This window comes from Vipera berus (genome assembly GCF_964194415.1).
Source record: "Vipera berus genome assembly, chromosome: 3".
Classification (NCBI taxonomy): domain Eukaryota; kingdom Metazoa; phylum Chordata; class Lepidosauria; order Squamata; family Viperidae; genus Vipera; species Vipera berus.
The window spans coordinates 174,166,709-174,187,931 of NC_138204.1; the positions used below are offsets into that span (position 1 = coordinate 174,166,709).

The 21,223-nt window shown below is 36.4% G+C and overlaps 1 protein-coding gene across 2 annotated transcripts in view; it reads left to right on the forward strand.

Moving 5' to 3' along the window:
- DTNA (dystrobrevin alpha) overlaps positions 1-21,223 on the forward strand; it is a 140,671-nt gene extending 119,448 nt beyond the window's left edge. The window contains exons 17-24 of one of the 2 annotated variants that reach the window (XM_081325814.1): positions 26-122; positions 1,387-1,407; positions 9,857-10,016; positions 11,126-11,215; positions 12,016-12,184; positions 13,150-13,282; positions 14,877-14,924; positions 17,573-21,223. In XM_081325814.1, the coding sequence (XP_081181940.1) occupies positions 26-122; positions 1,387-1,407; positions 9,857-10,016; positions 11,126-11,215; positions 12,016-12,184; positions 13,150-13,282; positions 14,877-14,894 (688 nt within the window). In that variant the 3' untranslated portion in view covers positions 14,895-14,924; positions 17,573-21,223. The remainder of the gene's footprint in view (positions 1-25; positions 123-1,386; positions 1,408-9,856; positions 10,017-11,125; positions 11,216-12,015; positions 12,185-13,149; positions 13,283-14,876; positions 14,925-17,572) is intronic. The other variant, XM_081325813.1, reaches the window with a different exon arrangement.

The following is a 21,223-nucleotide window of genomic DNA, read 5'->3' on the forward strand; positions in this document are numbered from 1 at the left end:
TTCATCTTCAGTGCTTATTGTTTAGACAGAGGAAAGACGAGTTGGAACAGAGGATGTCAGCTCTTCAGGAAAGCCGAAGAGAACTCATGGTTCAGTTAGAAGGCCTCATGAAACTACTCAAGGTAAAATGTTCCAGCACTCTATTAAGCAAAACAGATAAAATTGCAATAAAAAAGGAAGGCAGTACAATGTTATTATGGTATCATCATTTTCATTCTACCCATGCTACAGAGAGGTAGAGATGTTGGTGGTCAGATATGTTCCTCGCTTGCTAGAGCAATCATTTGCTTTTGTTCTCTAAAGTAAAATCACATAATTGCATTACCTTACTGCTCTGCGACTTGCACCTTGACTGTGCTCATGAAACAGTCTGAACTGAGTTTATTTATCTTTTTCTGTAAATCAAGAATTACCTCCTCACTCCTTGAAGATACTAAGTGCTGTAGGGAACTAATTTATATGTCTTTTGACAATCTCTTCAGCACAACTAACCTGAAGAATGATTAATATAAAAGTATTAATGCTTCTGAGAAGAAAATAAGTTGAGGAAGTAGCCAAGTGTAATTGTTTGGAATTCTGTGAAAATATAAAATTTTAGACTTGTCCTAAACTGCAAGAACCTTGCTTGACCTACTAGAGATAAACTGTGAAGTTGAGGGGGGATTGATCCTGGTACTCTCAGAATAAAATCAGAGCAATTGTTCAGTGAAATGACTATTAGGCAGTTTTCCTGCATCTTAAATTCATTCTGTCTCTCAGTGTTAACATTAAGAGTAAATTTTCTTTGGGCATTGAATTTTCAGAAAAGTTAATTTGAAAGCATAAATGCTACCAGGGCATAAACACTGAACGTGGAAGACTGGTTCCAAAAGTAGTCAAGCAGGTATTTGAAGAATAGAAGTGCACAACCTAAACACTTCAGCCTAGTCTCCAGAGCTGTTTACAAGGAATCAGCCCAGACTAAACAGGAAAAATCTGTCCCTTCCCTTGGAGTCTGCTAAGTAAGAAAAAAACGATTAAAGAGATTAAAAGTTAGAGAAGAATAATGGAGACTGAAGGAGATGAGGAAAAGGTACTGCTCTGGCTAGTAGCTTTATGTTATGCCCTAAGCATGCAACTCCCAACTTGTCTCCCTTAAAGTAATATGGCTCGAGACAAAAAAAATATTTAATAACTTTATCAACAGGGCTTGAAGGCATTGCTAATATTTATTATTCTCTTCTATTAATATTTATGTTGCCACCTCCTCCCAAAATTGTGAGAGTTGCACACTGTTGCTGGCAATAGCAATTATGTTTTGTTGCACTGCACTGCAATTCACTTCTCTTTTATTTTATTTTCTAAAGTTAGATTCATCTAATTCATGATCATCCCATTTTTCTTTAGGAAGAAGAATTGAAGCAGGGAGTAAGTTATTTAGCCTGTCAATGTCACTAACTCATAGGGAATGTTCTTGTGATCCAAATGTGTGCTGTAAATACATGTACAAAAAATGTGTATACTGCTGTGGTCAATTAAACAACACTACCTTGCATGCCTTTAACCATTTATCTAAGGAATTAAAGCAGTGGTGGGATTCAGCTAGTTTGCACCACGTTGGCAGAACCGGTAGCTAATTTTTTGTTGCCCAGGCAACAAAATGGAGAGAATGGACTTCCGGTAGTGGCATCCACACAGAGAACTGGTTGTTCACATATTTGAATCCCACCACTGAATTAAAGTACTTTATTCAATCATCTAATTATGAGATAGTTTTCTTGAGATGTCACTAAAAGTGCAAGAGATCTGCATGGCCTTCTACTGACTTAAAAGCACTTTGTCATTAAACAGTAATAACCCTGTGTAATATAAACCATAGTAGTATATGAGTTTTATAGTGCAGGAATACTCAGGCTGCTGATAAATATACTTGGTGTGCTTGATTTTATTTCTCCAGATAAATCACTTGTAATAACTTCTAAAAAGTAAGGCAATAAGAGCTTTACAGAATCAGGCAAAGTCCCATCTAGTCTAACATTCAGTTTACATTCTTCTTTTCCAAGAATGCATGCGGGTTAATAATTCAAGAAAAAATTCAAACATAGATTCATAAAGGGTACACAAAATGTACTGTTGCATTTGCATGCTCTTTGTAAATATATTAATTTCAGTGAATAACTAACTCCATGGGTTTACTAAACTGTAGCAGAATAATTGGTCAAGAGGTACTGTGAGAAGTTTCCCATGATAACAAAGCTGAACTTTGATTTTCAGTTCAGTGCAATTGAAGGCATAGTCGCTCACTGTCAAAAGACAAAGTAGTAGCACTGAGTAACTTCTATGTCAATATCTGCTTCTTATTCAATTTTGGCAAGATGTATTTTGGAGCAAAAAACCCTTGTTAATGCTTAGTATGACAAAAAGTGTAAAATAATTGCATTGTTGAAGTTTTTTGGAGTAAAAGAATTGGGGAAAAATAGAATCAGTTTCATAAACATATGAAGTATTAAGGTCAGTTTGATACTGTTTTACTTTCTTTAAAGAGCCTTGGTGGAGCAGTGGGCTATTGCCTCCTTAAGTAACACCAGCTGCCTGCAATTAGTGCAGGTTCGAGTCCCACCAGGCTCAAGGTTGACTCAGCCTTCCATCCTTCCGAGGTAGGTAAAATGAGGACCCAGATTGTTGGGGGCAATTTTTATTTATTTTATTTTAATTCCATTTATATCCCGCCCTTCTCCGAAGACTCAGGGCGGCTTACAAGCTTAGCAGTAATTAAGCTGACTTTGTAATAATGCCGCTTGGGGTGTGTGTGAAAGCCCTAATAAGCAGGCATATACATAGAATGAAGGCTACTGCTAAGCTTGTAAGCCGCCCTGAGTCTTCGGAGAAGGGCGGGATATAAATGGAATTAAAAAATATATATATTATGTTTAAGGATGCAGCAATAATTATAGAGCATCTTGAAATCTATATTAATTTAAACACAGAATGATTCAGTTGCTATGTTGAGGTGTTTTGCACTCCGTAGTATTTTCAAGCTCAAAAATTGTGTTCAAGGAACATGGGAAATTCCGAGTCTCCGTTTCTTAATGATCTTGTATGTTTTAACTAGCTAGTCCAGTATCAACTCCATCGTTGATATCTTAAGAGGGGTTTTTCCTTTAAGGTGTAACTCCTGCTTATTGTGGATCATTTCATGATAATGATATCGATTCATATAGATACAGTAATGATGTAGCTGACAGCACTTTGTTTTTATTTTCTTTGGTTTAAATTATCTATATCTTCTTTCATAAAAATATCCAAGGAACTAACCATAATAACTAACCACATCCAGCCAATCAGAAGTAGTAGATCGGGAAGAAAAAGTATATAATACCCTATTACAGGAAGAATAAAGCTAACCCACTCATTATTTCACTTTGATTCATGTAAGAACAAATATTAGCAACGTTTTACTATAATTTGCTCTGAGTACATCTTACATATAACTATTAGTGGCAGAAATCAAATGGCAAATGATTGGTGTTCCATTTATATGTGCATTTCAATATTGTAGAGTTGTTTGTGTATGTATTACTTTCATAGCAGCTTTCCCCAGTCTTGATTCTGGATGGGTTGACATTACATGTCTTAGCATTCTCCTCCAGTGATCCTGATGGTTGGGAAATCTGAATCCCTCCAAGACTGCAACTGCAGCATCACTTTCACAGATATGAAGCACATTCATTTCTTTAGTTGTATCTAATCAATTGCAATACTCTCTTCTCTGTCTTTAAACCTGCCCCTTTGCAAGCCCTGTGATATTACTTCACAAAAGTATGTGGAAAAAATCAACTGTAAGAGGGCTTTATGTCAGTTACAAATGTTGTGATAAACATCTATTTTTATCCCTATTTGCATACTCTTTTAGAGGACAAACATTTATAATATTATAGATGTTATATATTACGTATCACTATATTATGTATCAAGGGACGCGGTGGCTCAGTGGGTTGGGGCGCTGACCTTGTCGATCAGAAGGTCGGCAGTTTGGCGGGTCGAATCCCGAGTGCCGCGTAGCAGAGTGAGCGCCTGTTACTTGTCCCAGCTTCTGCCAACCTAGCAGTTCGAAAGCACGTAAAAATGCAAGTAGAAAAATAGGGACCACTCCGGTGGGAAGGTAACAGCGTTCCGTGCGCCTTTGGCGTCTAGTCGTGCTGGCCACATGACCACGGAGACGTCCTCGGACAAGCGCTGGCTCTTCGGCTTTGAAACGGAGATGAGCACTGGCCCCTAGAGTCGGAAACGACTAGCACGCATGTGTGGGGGAACCTTTACCTTTACCTTATATTATGTATCAATATATTATATGGTATATATAAACTATGTATAAAACATGCTATGTAAATTATGTGATAATACATTTACATGGTGTATGATATTATTATGTAGGGGTAATCTACAGTTAGATTCACGCTGGTGGAAACTTAATAGTTCAAGTCCTAACTTGAATTTTTTGAGAGGTGCTCAATATTTCCATATGTTGAGGAAGTCCTTTTGGTGCAACTTTGCAGGCTCCAATTATTATTGATATAACAACAGATTTCTTTTTCCATAAGTGTTCAACTTTGGTTTGCAAGTCCCAATATTTAATATTTTTTTTCAATTTTTCCCCCTCAATCCTAGCATTACCTGGAATAGCAACATTGGTGAACTAGACTTTCTTCTTTTTAGTCCAGTCATGACACTTCTTGTAGTCTGTGAAATTTTGCTGCAGCAGTAATCAAATGGTTAATTGTTTCACCTGTCATGGTTCTGACAGACAGAGATGAATAAAGCAGAACTCCAAGGCTTGCATATTCCTCAAAGAACATGTTTATTAGTTACAAAGTATCGGCCTGTCAAAAGTGAAACCAAGTCTGGATACACAAGCAACATTTCCCCAGTACAAAGTTAAATGTCCCACCCACAAAAGATATGTAAGCAACTACGTTCCCCAATATATTTATTTGGCGGGCTTTTTATGAAATGCCCAGTCTCTAGTCTCGGGAGCAGCCTATGACCTTGGTTCCCATGGGACAAAAGATTATTTTGACTAGTGAAGCACCTGGGCAACCCCCCTCCCTCCATTCTATGTGGCAACGTCAAATGAGAAATGGCTTAACCATGCTCATTTGTAAAGTTGAAATCACCCTTTTTACTACAAAAGTGACATTTGCTTTTGTTTTGTTGCATGTTCATGCAATTAGTTGGCAAAGCTTGTTTTTGAGCTGCTAAAATAAAGCCTTCAGTTTCTTTCTTTAACATTCCTGATCTTAATCAAATCCACCTGGGATTTTTTAAAAATCTATATCCTTCAAGTATTGCCTATGCATTGGCTTGTTCTTCCAATTAACAAATCAGTTTTCAGTTATTATGGTTCATTGCAGTCAACTACATAGACTCCCCTTCATGGATTACTGCCTTGTCGTGGCGAAGGGGCTTGCGTGATTCAATGAAGCTATGAGCTATGCCGTGCGGGGCCACCCAAGACGGAAAGGTCATAGCAGACAGTTCTGACAAAACGTGATCCACTGGAGAAGGAAATGGCAACCCACTCCAGTATCTTTGCCATGAAAACCCTATGGGCAGTACCAAAAGGCAAAAGGATATGACGCTGGAAGATGAGCCCCTCAGGTCGGAAGGCGTCCAATATGCTACTGGTGAAGAGCAGAGGGCTAGTACTAGTAGCACTAGAAAGAATGAAGCGACTGGGCCAAAGCCGAAAGGACGCTCAGCTGTGGATGTGTCTGGTGGTGAAAGGAAAGTCTGATGCTGTAAAGATTTTTTCTCCATAGGAACCTGGAATGTAAGATCCATGAAACAAGGAAAGCTGGACGTGGTCAAACAAGAGATGACAAGACTGAACATCGACATCTTAGGTATCAGCGAACTAAAATGGACAGGAATGGGTGAATTTAATTCAGATGACCATCAGGTATACTACTGCAGACAAGAATCCCTCAGAAGAAATGGAGTAGCCTTCATAGTCAATAAAAGAATAGGAAAAGCAATACTGGGATACAATCCCCAAAATGACAGAATGATCTCAGTTCAAATCCAAGGCAAACCATTCAATATTACAGTAGTCCAAGTCTATGCCCCAACCACCAGTGTTAAAGAGGATGAAATTGACCAGTTCTATGAAGCCCTACAGCACCTTATAGAACTAACACCAAAAAATGATGTCCTTATCATCATGGGGGATTGGAATGCTAAAGTAGGAAGCCAAAAGATAACCGGAATAACAGGCAAGTTTGGCCTTGGAGTACAAAATGAAGCAGGGCACAGGCTGATAGAATTTTGTCAAGAGAATACGATAGTCATAGCAAACACTCTTTTCCAACAACCCAAGAGACGACTCTACACATGGACATCACCAGACGGTCAACACAGAAATCAGATTGACTATATGCTCTGCAGCCAAAGATGGAGAAGCTCTATACAGTCAGTAAAAACAAGACCAGGAGCTGACTGTGGCTCAGACCATGAGCTTCTCATTGCAAAGTTTAGACTTAAACTGAAGAAAGTAGGGAAAAGCACTAGGCCACTCAGGTATGAATTAAATCATATCCCTGTTGAATATACAGTAGAGGTGACAAATAGATTTAAGGAATTAGATCTGATAGACAGAGTGCCTGAAGAACTATGGACAGAGGTTCGCAACATTGTAGAACAGGTAGCAACCAAAACCATCCCAAAGAAAAAGAAATGCAAGAAAGCAAAATGGCTGTCTGAGGAAGCTTTGCAAATAGCTGAGGAAAGGAGGGAAGTGAAAGGCAAGGGAGAAAAAGAAGGATACGCCCAATTGAATGCAGAATTCCAGAGAATAGCTAGAAGAGATAAGAATGCCTTCTTAAATGAACAGTGCAAAGAAATAGAAGAAAACAATAGAATAGGGAGGACCAGAGATCTTTTCAAGAAAATTGGAGAGATGAAGGGAACGTTTCATGCAAAAATGGGCATGATAAAGGACCAAAATGGCAGGGATCTAACAGAGGCAGAAGAGATGAAGAAGAGGTGGCAAAATTACACAGAAGAACTATACAAGAATGAGCTTAACATCCCTGATAATCACAATGAGGTGGTCACTGACCTCGAGCCAGACATCCTAGAATGTGAAGTGAAGTGGGCCTTAGAAATGCTGAGCAACAACAAAGCTAGTGGAGGTGACAGTATTCCAGCTGAGCTATTCAAAATCTTAAAAGACGATGCAGTAAAAGTGCTACACTCAATTGGCCAGCAAATTTGGAAAACTCAACAGTGGCCACAGGATTGGAAAAGATTAGTTTACATTCCAGTTCCAAAGAAAGGCAGTGCCAAAGAATGTTCAAACTATCGCACCATTGCACTCATTTCTCATGCCAGTAAAATTATGCTTAAAATCCTACAAGCTAGACTCCAGCAGTATGTGGATCGAGAACTACCAGAAGTACAGGCAGGATTTTGAAGAGGCAGAGGAACTAGAGATCAAATTGCCAACATACGCTGGATCATGGAGAAAGCTAGGGAGTTCCAGAAAAACATCTACTTCTGCTTCATTGACTATGCTAAAGCCTTTGATTGTGTGGATCACAACAAACTGTGGCAAGTTCTTAAAGAGATGGGAGTACCAGACCATCTTATTTGTCTCTTGAGAAAACTATATGTGGGCCAAGAAGCAACAGTGAGAACTGGACACGGAACCGCTGATTGGTTAAAAATTGGGAAAGGAGATCGGCAAGGCTGTATACTGTCACCCTGCCTGCTTAACTTATATGCAGAGCACATCATGCGAAAGGGAGGGCTTGAATCAAAAGTTGGAATTAAGATTGCCGGAAGAAAAATCAACAACCTAAGATATGCAGATGATACCACTCTAATGGCAGAAAGAGAAGAGGAACTAAAGAGCCTCTTGTTGCGGGTGAAGAAGGAGAGTGCAAAACCTGGGTTGAAACTTAACATTAAGAAAACTAAGATCATAGCATCCGGCCCTCTCAATTCCTGGCAAATAGATGGGGAAGAAATTGAGGTAGTGACAGATTTTATTTTCCTGGGCTCCAAGATGACTGCAGATGGGGACTGTAGCCAAGAAATTAAAACACGCTTGCTCCTTGGGAGGAAAGCCATGGCAAATCTAGACAGCACACTAAAAAGCAAAGATATCACCCTGTCAACAAAAGTGCGTATAGTCAAGGCTATGGTCTTCCCAGTTGCAATGTATGGCAGTGAAAGTTGGACCATAAAAAAGGCTGAGCGCCAAAGAATTGAGGCCTTTGAACTGTGGTGCTGGAGAAGACTCCTGCGAGTCCCTTGGACTGCAAGGCAATCAAACCGGTCAGTCCTAGAGGAGATCAACCCTGACTGCTCTTTAGAAGGCCAGATTCTGAAGCTAAAACCCGAATACTTTGGCCACCTAATGAGAAGGAAGGACTCACTGGAGAACAGCCTAATGCTGGGAAAGATTGAGGGCAATAGAAGAAGGGGATGACCGAGAATGAGGTGGCTGGATGGAGTCACTGAAGCAGTAGGCGTGAGCTTAAATGCACTCCAGAAGATGGTAGAGGACAGGAAGGCCTGGAGGAACATTGTCCATAGGGTCGCGATGGGTTGGACACCACTTCGCAGCTAACAACAACAACAACAACAACATAGACTATGCAACAAACCATAATAATAATAGAAAAATGGTGTATTATTAGTTCTTGTATTTGTAAAATGATGTTTCCTAAGCATTTCAGAGTTATTAAAAGTTATTTTGTGTAGGTTACTGATTACAAAATTCTGCATTATGAGTTATCCTAGGTTCCAGCAGAGGGAGCTATATACCAAAGACAAAACACACTTAACCATATTTTGTATTAAGAATGCCATATGCCAAATAAATAAATAAATAAATAAATAAATGAGAATGGGTGGGAGAGACTTTTCTTAGTAAATGTAAACATATGTCTGACTACATTGCCTACATATAATATGAATAAGGTTCATTAAATGTGTGCATGATAAGGAAACAAGTAATCCTTATGTGAATTTGATGAATCTAAATTAAAATAGATTAGGGGTTAGGGTTAGAGGGTAATGGCAGTTTCTAGACTGGATTCTGACTTCTGCCCTGTATATCCCTGAAAATCTCCCATCTGTATGGAGTAGGATATCTGGAATAGAGCATTGCCTGCTTTTTAGTTCAAAAGTCATGATACTCCATATTTAATTTCCATTCCCACAAACATAAGATATGGGACCATTGATGACATAGAAACACTCAGTTCCATGGAAAGTAATAAAACATCCCTGTGACAACTTTACTTTTTTCTTACTACATTTGCCTTTTTTTTTTACCTTCCTCTTACTTGGGAAGTTTGGACCAAGTTATTCTAGCTTCCACCAGCCAGCTCTAAGTTCTAACATAACATAAGAATTCAGTACCTCTTCTGTCATGACTCAACAGTGTGGTGTCCAACAGTTTTCTCCATTGCTGCTGCCAGATAATTAAAACAAAAGAAAAACATAATTAGTACTTGATTTGTCTTTTTGTTGTTGTTTAACTTTCAGGCAACTAGAAAAAGAAAACATCAAAAACATTCATTTTTGCAATAGCTGGGATTAATATGTGAATGTGATCTTTAAGACTCTGAGCAAGTTCACCAATCCTTTTTCCCTATGTTTCTGATCATCTCTGTTTTAGCATATGTACTTTTGGTTGTAGGAACTAACAGCATATTGATCCATTCATTTTCCATCAGGATGGTAACACTATCCAGTATGGGCATATTCTGATCATTTCTACAGCAGAGATATAATTGGAGATGGTGGGGCAGAAGTGTCTTCTTCTCTACTTCATCCTGAACCACTCATGGCTTCCTTTTCCCCCTAGACCCAAGGGGCAGGCTCTCCTCGCTCATCTCCCAGCCACACGATCAGTCGGCCAATTCCAATGCCTATCAGATCTGCATCTGCCAGTTCAACTCCTGCCCACACACCACAAGATTCTCTGACAGGGGTGGGAGGAGATGTGCAAGAAGCTTTTGCGCAAGGTAATGGTACAAACCGTCCTCTGTCGAAAAATTGATAATCCATAGCTTCTTTCCTCATGGCATATCTATTAAACCAGGGGTGTCAAAGTTGCAGAGGCCACACCCACCCCATCTCCAGCAATGCAAAAAAAATCACGATACGTCGCGACATGTCACGTGACGCGGTGAGTTTGACACCCATGTATTAAAAACTCTGAAAAGAGTTTTTCTTAAAAAGAAATAATCAAGTAATTCAGAGCTTGTGTTTGGGACAAGCAGCATCAGAGGAAAATTCATGACAGGCTGGAGCAGAAATGAAAAAATAACATTAGTTTTTATTGCTGCATAATAAAATAATAGGAGAAAAAAATTCTTCCAATGTAATGTCCCGCTTTCTAAATTATCTGCAACAGATACAGCACCTTTTATTGGCAAATGTACTTATAGATGCATTTTATTCTCAGACAATAGCAATTGTATTTATTTATAATGTGCTATTGTAAGCTGTGCTTTGTAGTTATTGTTCCTTGTGCCAACTGCTCGACAGTCCGGAGGCTTCTACATTGGCTTCCAAGGTCCTATTATAATATGGCTCCAAGTACTTCAGAGGCCAAGCTGTTGGGTATAATTTTCATGCTGTCTATCTCAGACTATCATAATTTTAAAAATGCAAAACATCTTAGAACTAAAAACAACAGGTTTTTTTACTCTACTCTAGCATAATTCTCTTGGTTTGATCAGTAATTTCTCTTTAATTTTTCATGAAGAAAGCACAGAATTCAGACAAAATTTTTCTATAACCCAAATCTAACTTTCTCCCATCTGATGCTGTCTATATATTGCACTACACTGCCTACCTAAAAAAAGTATACTAGTTTCAAACTAATTACTCTTATTAAAACCTATCTATTCTGCAGAGGTCATAAAGAAATTAATACATGTGTAGTAATCAGAGATTATGCTACTGTAAAAACTACCTAAACAGATTTTTAAAATTCATACATTTTAAATTGTTTTCTTAGTTGAGTTTTGTATCATTTATTATTTTACCTTGTTAACTGTACAAAATGTACACAAAAAACTCAAAATATTGCTAAAAATATTTTGCACTTTGCTTTTTTATTGATTAGGTACAAGAAGAAATTTAAGAAATGACTTGTTGGTAGCTGCTGATTCAATCACCAATACCATGTCTTCTCTGGTGAAAGAGTTAAACTCAGGTCTGATGATTCAAAGCATAAGTGTTTTATACTGGTTTAATATATAGTCTAAAGACAAGCTGCAATGTAGAAAAATGTGCTGCAAAATATTTTTAAACTACTAGTTTAACAGTCTTTTCAGGACAAGACTTATAGTCTTTTCAGGACAAGATTCCTTCTTATTCCAGCATTTTAATTTCTGAAATTTATTTCTTTTCAGTGCTTTTTATATGCCTGGATTTTTGTTAATTTTATGGTTATTGAATAAGTTTGTTTGCCTTATTATGTTTATGCAGAGTATAGCCTTGGTATCTCTTGTAATAACAGGTGCTACTGAAATATTTAAAAAATTAAATCTCACTGAAGATAATTGAATGAATTCAAATGCAGCAATGTGTGTTCTTGCTAAACAGAAGCTCAGTGCTGTTTAGTTTCTTTATACAACAACACTGTCCATGGGTTCATGCATCAGTACTGTAATAGGAGGCAATCCAGTGATGTGACTAGCTGTTATTTCCTCGCTTAATAGCTTACCCAGCCATTAGAATATTCCCTGATTAATTTAGGGATACAGAGTACACTGAGGCACCCCACTTGGCATCAAAGCTTTACTTGTCTGTGTATGGCAAGTTATAATAAATGGCAAGTTTGAACTGTACAAAAGTGAGAGTTCTGCATGTTTTTTAATGTAGACAATATGGTGTTTCTTTAGCAATATAAGATGGCAATGTACAGTATGCTAAAAATAAAAACAGGAAAGAAGCATGCTAGAAATAGGAGAGAAAGATATAATTATCATACCAACCTATTTCTTCATACAGAAGTTGGAAGTGAGACAGAAAGTAATGTGGATTCAGAGTTTGGTCGGACTCATTTTGATGATCTTGTTCCATCACCAACTTCTGAAAAGGCTTTCCTGGCGCAAATCCATGCCCGGAAGCCAGGATATCTTCACAATGTAGCTGCTACTGGAACCATTCGCAGTGACCTGTGGGTACTCCATCCTGTTTTGCCTTCTCTTTGATTTCTATCTTTTTCTTGACTTCAATAGGGCACTCAAAGCTTTTAAAAATAAGTTTCCATTTAATATTGGGATGCTTTTTAAACTAAAGATTAAGCCAAGGATGGCAATAAAGGGTGACTTTTGAACCACAATATAAAACTCTCATAAAATTTTGTGAAGAAAAACAATTTGCAGTGATTTTTGTATTTGAACTCAGGTTGATAGTTGTTGATAATTAATATATACCAAAGAATAACCAAGTCTCTTTTAGTAAGATCATTTGAATCCATTCAAAGGGGCATTTCAGAAAATATGCCAAAATTGGGTGCAGTTTTCTATTTCCTTTGAGAAGAACAGACTGCTTTCTGTTGAAGATCAGGATACTGCTGTGATTTTAGATGTAAATTTAGGAACTGAGTGTATGATCTATCTGTGTACAAAGTTACATAGTGGTGATCCTATAATTATACACGTCCACTCAGACATTTTATTATAAGATGCAGAGATCTTGGAAAGATCTTGATCCACAATGGAACATTATAGCAAATGACCAAATGAAATTTAATTATCTTTTGAAGTCATTGCTTCAGATATCAATGTGATCCAGATGAACAGGACAAGGTGAAAGTGTAAAAAGCCACTGTAAAGCTACCACATCCTTGAATCTTCCCTGACTTTTCTGCCACTTCTATTCTATTCTGATTTTCAAAAAGACCCTCCTAGGCAATCTGTTTTACAAAAGTTAAATTATGAAAAAAGATAATTCATTTTTCTAAACTCACATTCCACAATATAAATGACTCAGTGTGGGCTGTATACGCTGCCTGCCCACCACCACCACTGCAAATTTAGACTAACAGATGGAACTTAACTGCTTTCAGATAGGAGTATCTGAGTACAAAGTAGGTCAGGCAGTAATTGCACAACCCTATTTATTAATAATTGTGTTTAGGGTTACAGAGGATGGAGATGCTTATGTTAGAGCTGATGATGAGAACTATGAAAATGATTCTGTCCGCCAACTAGAGAATGAACTCAAGATGGAGGAGTATTTGAAGCAGAAACTGCAAGATGAAGCTTATCAGGTAAAACTAAGATAAAAACTCAACAAAATTACATAGATGAAAGAATTTTCACTGTCCTAGATTTTATTTCTTTTGGAAGAATATAGTGATAAGAGTGTACATTCCAAATAATAGTGAGTTGCACTCATGTTTCTGTGAATAATCAGGAAGTACTTTTTGTACTGAAATTAATAGGCTGACATTAACCTTCACAAGCTGTTAGTTGGTCCATCACAAATGCTAGTAACATACTCTGTCAACAGTGTGCTATTCTATTTTCACAAAATCTCTTTGAGAGTAGGTGGGTGTTCACACATGCATTCTTGGCATTTTTATACTGTGAAAGGAAGTGGTAATTTGCATGTGTGAATGAGCCATCAAGACACTCTCCAAAGGTAGAACTTTCATCTTATTCAGAATCATCTCAGATACAATGTCTTTTCTTCAGCAAAATAATTTTAAATTAAAACCTAATTACCTATCATGCAAGTAAGCAAAGGAGGTTAGTTCAATTCTATTCCCCCCCCAAAGAGAGCTACCACTAGTATAAACTGATAGTAGTAGGAATCTTATGCTCTCTCAACGTGGGCAAAGACATAAAAAACCAGTGATCTAGTTCACAAAGTCCATAGAAACTGTATCAGATACTAGTAATAGCGTAACTCCTGACAACAGTGGTAGAAGATATGAGTCACTGATAGCACAATTGCTCTGATGTAATTATACAGCCTGTTTCACAAATATATGAACAACAGTGTGCAATCACAGCTGCCAGGTGTTTAGCTGCTACAGGCCATCATATTCACCAAGTTCTTCTCAAGACCTTAGGATGTCATAAAGTATCAGCATAGTATAGGTGTGGATCCAAGCAGCATAGCCTTTTGTAATTATAACAGTATAATTATAACTAAATTATTTTTCTAGTAATTTTTTGGTATTTTAAAAATTTCTAGTAATTTTAAAAGATAGCAATCTCTGCCTACCATTATTTTGGCATAATAGATATCAGTCTAAAGTGTAAAGTTCTTGGTATAGTTTGTTGAAATGTCACTTCCAAGTAAACCAACAGATAATCTGCCTACATTATGTTTATTTATTGGTATTATGGATTATATGTACAAGAAATATTAAAGAGATGGAAGCACTGATCAATATAGGAATGTGTTTTCTGTTTCACTATATGTAAGGAATACTGATTAATAAGCAAATTAACTCTACCTTAGGAAGTACTTTTAAATGCTGTTGAAAATTTGTAGTTTTAAGACCACTTGTATATATCCTTTAAAAGAGTATATTGTAAAAGTTACAAATACAAATGAGAAACGATTGCCCATAACTGCCTAAAGTATTTAGAAATGACTTACAAGACTATATTCTTTCTCTGTTTTTGTTGGCCCTTGTAGCAAAAGCCATTTTTATTCAAAAGAACAAATTGAATCTTCATCCTTTCTAGCATTTTCTGCAGCAAAAACCTTCTCACAGTTTCTTCTTGCATGTTAACCTCTTCACTTGGTGTGTACTATTCTTGCATGCTCATATGGCACCTCTCACTTGAGTCCCATTGGTGCACTGATTTGGCTGCTCACATTTTCTCTTTTCACTTTCTTTTTTACAGGTCAGCTTACAAGGATAAGTAACCATCCTTGTATCACTCTCCTCTCAAGTAAGTTTTAAGTTGGTTTAAAGCTGATATCAATCAGTTTCATTCAGCAATTGTGCTGATTGGAGTGCATGGGGGCAGGGGGGAGGCAAAGAAGTTGGCCACATTTTCTCTTCACCAATACATTATAATATACCACAATCATTTTGTAATTCTAACTGTAACTGTCAAATGAGAATATGTTCCTATTATGGAGCAGTGGGAAAGCTATTGAGAGGATTGTAGGCAACATGGTTTGTTTTTATGGAGCTGTAATATCAATCACTCTTTGCTTCTGGATGGAATGAATGACACCTTTGGAAAGAATGATATGAAACATAAGTCCCCAAACTATAATTTACTGATTTAGCTGATAAATCTACTTTCTGGATGCAAATAAGTTGCATGTGGGTTATCATGTATTAGTGTCTACACTTTTCAAAGTAATATTTTGTAACATAGCATAAGAATGTTTTGAGCCAATATAATTATGGATGGTCACAGAGTCAGCCAGATGTTTAGACTCGATGTGGCATTTTTCTCCACCTATCAAGTCCTTTCCAAAGACCTGGGATGGGCAGATGTTGTTTGATGGTGCAACCCTGTACTGTTACAGGGTGTAAGCTGTTCCAAATAAATAGCCTTTTGAAATTTATTGATCATGATTTTGTCAATGCCAATAGTATTCAAGTGTTTCTAGTTTGTTTTAAACAACTCATGTTAAAAATTATGAAGTGCAATCTAAAAAGTTAGCCATCAAAGAATTACAGATGACAAATGCTTTTGGCAGAATTTGTTTAAAAACAATGAGTAATTTTGAATATTAATACTTTATTTTACATTAGTACAAAAGGTTGAATTCTAGCACTCTAATCCTTTTTTAAATGCTGTGGAAGATCTTTTAATGTAATTGTAAGATTATTTTAAAAAATACTTAATTTCACATAATCAAACTATAAATAATTTTCAGATTCTTTTAAATTAATATAGTTTTTAAAGGCTAGAATGCTCTTGATTACTACAATCTAGACACAACTTGCTTTTCATATAGATCAGTAGAAGTTACCTGAAATTATTTAATAGTAATATTGCTGAATCATTAGTACTTTGAATTATGTGTAGACAAAGTTTGAATTGTCTTTTTTGTTAGCAATAGAAATAGCAAGTCCTGCTTCATTTTTTAGATGAATATCAGGCTGGAAATATTATCAATGTGCAAGACCTTCAGAATACATGTCTAATCTGGCCTGCCAATCCAAATTATCTGGCCTCAAACAAAATATTTCTTTATCTGGAACTCTGACCAGAATGTCAAAGTGGGTGAAGATGCAGGAAAGCTAAGGAAGAGCCATTTCTAAATGCATCTACTAACTTCACAGCAGTTTTCTCCCAGGAGCTACTAATCATAAGGAGTGGGCTTCCATTTTGTTTCTGTCCCAAATTATATCACCAAGCCACATAAGATCTGTTCCCATTCCTTGTTTAGAAGCTAGTAGGATTTTCATATTTTTATTAATAATGCTTGGAGTTTTGTCATGTAAAAAATATCCCCAACCTGATATTTTCCAGGTGTATTACTAATATTACCCCAAATTTCTCAACCAGCATGTACTGGAAGTGGTTCTATAATCTAGTACTATAATATTGAGGAAGGCTAGTTTCCAAGATTTAAATCCTAAAGCCACAATTATTTTTTCTAGATGGATAATAGGACTTATCCTGCTATTACTTTTCCATCTTTCCATGGCTTTCAACTTTTATTAGTCATGATATTTTGAGGGCAACTTTTTCAGATGGAACTCCTTTTGGGGCCCAAGTTTAATTCATGACATGATGCATCTTTTCTCAAGTGATGTCCTTCCTAAACAAAGAAACCCTAGCTACCATAATCTATATGTGCTGTTAACATTCTGTTGGTCTACTACCATTCATTGTTTGTGGAAATCTTTTAAAGAATCAGAAATATTGCCAAAAACGTGTGTGTGATCTATATACTGTGCATGTGTGCAACAGAATAGGGTAGAGCTATAGATCTGATAGATTTTTGTTCACTTGATAATAGGTATGATGGATATACCACTTTGATGATATAGAGCTATTTTGGGATAAGGGTTAAAGGCACAAGATGAGAAACTGGAAGTCGGCATTCTAATCTTGCCTTACATACAAAGCCAGCTGGGTAATTTTGGACAATTTACTCTCTCTCAGTCCTAGAAAGAAGACAATGGTAAACTGCTTTTGAAAAATTCTGCTAAGGAAAATGCATGGATCGGGAGTCAAGATTCACTCATAGCACACATACACACAAACGTTTAATGATATTATTCAGGTATTCTATGAATTGGAATAGTCATCACACACATCTTTTCAGTAACTCTACTCTCCCACCAACCATGCTTAACTGTGCATTCAGAACAGAAAGTTAGGATTAACCTATCCTGAAAGCTAGCATATGCAGAGCTAAAAATGTAAGAGTAGAGTAAAATGTGACTAAGACAAACCCAATCAGGTGTCTGCAGGAAGCTAGCCTAATCTGAGAAACAGTGAGGGGGACTTATCAGGAATGTTCACATGGTGAGTATTCCACATTTCCACAGTGCCTAAATGGAAGCCTAAATAGAAGGTATGCTTCTATGAAATGTGATAAATAGTATTAAAATGTTTCTTGACAGGAAAGCTGCAGTCAAATGGATAATGAAAGTGATATAAAAACTGAAGAGGGGAAGGAGAAGAAGGAAGAGGAGGAAGACAACACTCAGACTAATGACAAAGATAGCCTGGCTGCCAGCTTCAACGAAGAAGTGAAAAATCAAGTGCAGCCTCTCTAACCAACTAGGTCTCCAGACTGTAGGACAATTATTTTGTTTGCTAAGTTCTAGTTTGTAGGTGTTTTATTTTTGAAGATTAAAAAACCATGATTTTTATTTTAAGCTAAATTATATCAGCTACATCATATGTAACATGGCTTATTATTGATGAAGAACACTGGATATACCGTACTAACAAAATACAAACCCTTTGCACATACTTTTAAACCTGTTCAGTTTACAATGACTACTGTTTATATTAGGAGTATGATTTCCAAATAATTTGAGGTTTTAGAACATTTTCATACACACTGTATATTGTTTTTCCATGGAGGGAATTTTAAAAGTATAATGATGCATTTATCATTGAATAAATATACTCCTGTGTGTACATATTTATAGCCCAAAAATGAACTATAGTTGCAATACTGAACCCAAACATACTTGCAGAATTCTTACAGATACTACTAGGAATTGCACACATGTTGATATTACAATATTGCATCTTTGGATAGCAATTTGTTTTTAATATTACTGCAAAATAAATGAAAATTTAAAAACAAACTTGTACAAAATGCACTAAGAAGTATCTCTATGACTTAGGGCTACTACATAACTTAACGAATGTTTTCTTTCAAAATATAATCTAACAAATCAGCCATAGAAGTTAGTGTAAATATTTTCTTTCCAAATAGAAATCATATACAAAAGACAACATTCAAATTATATAGAATCTAGTTTTTAAAATCAGTGCAGATCTTAAAACTGTGAACTATGTTTTGAAATACTCGTTACTAAAGCTGTTTATAAACCACAGGTGCCATAAAATCCCTAAACTAACTGTATAATCTTCATTGTATTCTTTTGTTGCAGTTTTAGAACTTTCTTTCACATTATCTCCATCTTTCATATCTTGTTGGTTGAGGCCTTCAGCTTTAAATGTACAGGCTTTAAAAGATTGCTTGCGATTACTTTCTTCTCTTATTTTTGAATGTGCATTGCCTTAGTCAACCATCAGTTGTTTTGTGTGCATTCTTGGAAATGGGCCAGGTGTATTTGCAGGGTATTGTCAAAAAATCAAGATGGCTGCCATGCACATCTTGCAATGTACATAAACAGGCAGAGCTTTTATCACATTATCATGGCTGCCATTTTGCCTTTTTTTAATCTTACCCTCTGGACACTCCTGGAATGAGAAGAGAGACTTTCTTCAGGGGCCAAATGGGGTAAACTGCTAAATATGAAAAGCACATGGAGGGAGGATGTGTCCTTTCTAAAAAGAAAAAAAACACTTTATGTAATTATAGCAGTATCTCTTTTGAGTAAATCTTAATACACTATTTAAAAATAATAGGAGGCTGCTCCCCTGAGGATTATAAATGGAAAAGATACTTTGCAATCTTATTTTCCCTATACAGTAAATTAGTTACAAGCAAATTTTAGCCCTAAGGAAAACAGCAAATGATTTAGAAATTGTTAGGTGTATAGGGCAATGTTTATCAATGATGCAACAATTCTATCATTAAGCATGAATTTAGAATAGCTCAAATATGTAAATCCAAAGTTATTGTTAAAAGAATAACAATAACTTCTTAAACTTGCTTATATATTGTATTGTCCAAATTAAAAGAGGAATCTTTCTGTTGATTCTACAAGGGACATGCTTCAGATCAAAGATATATGAATTAAATAACTCTAGCTATTTTCTCACTCATGCACAAAATAATTGTTATTCCTGGCATCTTCCTTCTTGTGTCTTTCTCAATATTGTCTCTATGTAGTCAAATCACAGCATTTAGAGAACTGCAGAAAATTATTTTAAAAATTGTTTACATAGAGACACCCCAGAAACCCCACCTTTGCAATAATTACTCTTTACTCCTGTAATGTCTACCATCTTCACATGGTGGATACATAACTTTTGACAACTTACCTCTCCTACGCCCTTCTCTCAGGAACTGGTTACTCTCTACTAGTGCCTAGCACACATCAGTTAATACTAGACAGTATATTGGCAATTCTTGCTGACAGCTCAGGACTCCAGCCAAGTATTTCCTAAAGAGAAGCAAAATTTTATGAAAAAGATCTAAATCCAGCTAGATACCTAACAGTTAGAGTAGTGATTGTGTTTCTCTGATATAGTCCTTAATTTACACATCCATATTGCATGTAAAGCTCATGTGTAAGTCTAAACTTTGAAAATCTGTGCAAAACTTACCATCATTACAACATATGCACCATTCTCTCAGTCTGGTTTCAGCACAGATTCCCCAAAGCAGAGCTCTAGGCTCTTATACTCTGGAAGTCCAAGTTAAAGCACTTTTTCATTTGCCTCCAAAATCAAAACCTAAATTTGCTACATCAATCAGTGTTAAGCTGACAGTGGCTCAGCATAGACAATACTTTCCCCTGATTTCTATCCAGCATCTGGGAAACAAAACTGTCATGATCTAACAGAGCAACTCAACCTTCTGGGCCATGAACCAATGTGTGAGTATAACATTTGAATAAAGATATGCTTGCACAAAACTTCACTAACAAAGGCCTTAATCAGATCACCTGTTTCTGTCTATTTTGTCCATTTTGTCTATTCCTAACGGAATAGGATATTATGTGGATGTTCTTATTCAGATATACATCAACTTGCATGCCCAAGGAATCCAGGCCCAAAGCTAGTGTTACAGACATATCTTTCCATGCACAATGAAGCAAGCATGTAAAGAAAGTTGAGTGAGAGTTTTGTCTCAAATGGGCCAATGTTTTAGCCCATACAGTTTTTGTTTGCTAAACATGTTTGGATGGTGAACTTCAAAGTTACTGGAATGGTTGAAATAGCCATTTTTCATGGCTAATTACTATAGCCTAAAACTCCTTGTAGATTGTTAATGGAAAGATCATTAAGAGGCAGGAATTAGAATGTGAAAATAGGATTCTTGAATGTTGAAAGAAAAGAGAGGATAGAATCTCTGTAAGTAGTAATGTTAACTTTAAAACTACATTAAAAGGTGTGTGGCCTTTGTTGTGATAATATGTATTTTCTTATATGCATGAGAAACAATGTTGCATCATTATTTAGCACAGATGTCTGCCTTTTACTTTAGCCACTTTCCTCCATTCTTATAAGTTCCTTGGAATTGCTGTAGATATATCTTGTAAATACCACAACTGCGGGTTGCAGCAGTTAGGTTGGTTCAATCCAGTGCCAGAGCCTTGAATGACAAGACAGGAATTTATTTGTGAACCAAAAAGTATGAAGAATGACATCTTGAAGCTACTAACCATCTGATGTTTTTAACTACTGTTATTTCACACCAGTCTGAACAGACACACTGCAAATTTTACATTATCCATTGGTATTGTAAACAGAACTATTATTGTATGGGGTTTTTTGTATTGCTGTTAAGTATTGTTTTGTGTGTGCGTGTGTGCCTATTGGGGACATATTTTGAAGTGATTAAACTATTTAATTGTGTGTCTATATTTTGGAATGGAATTATTTCTTCATTAAAAAGAATT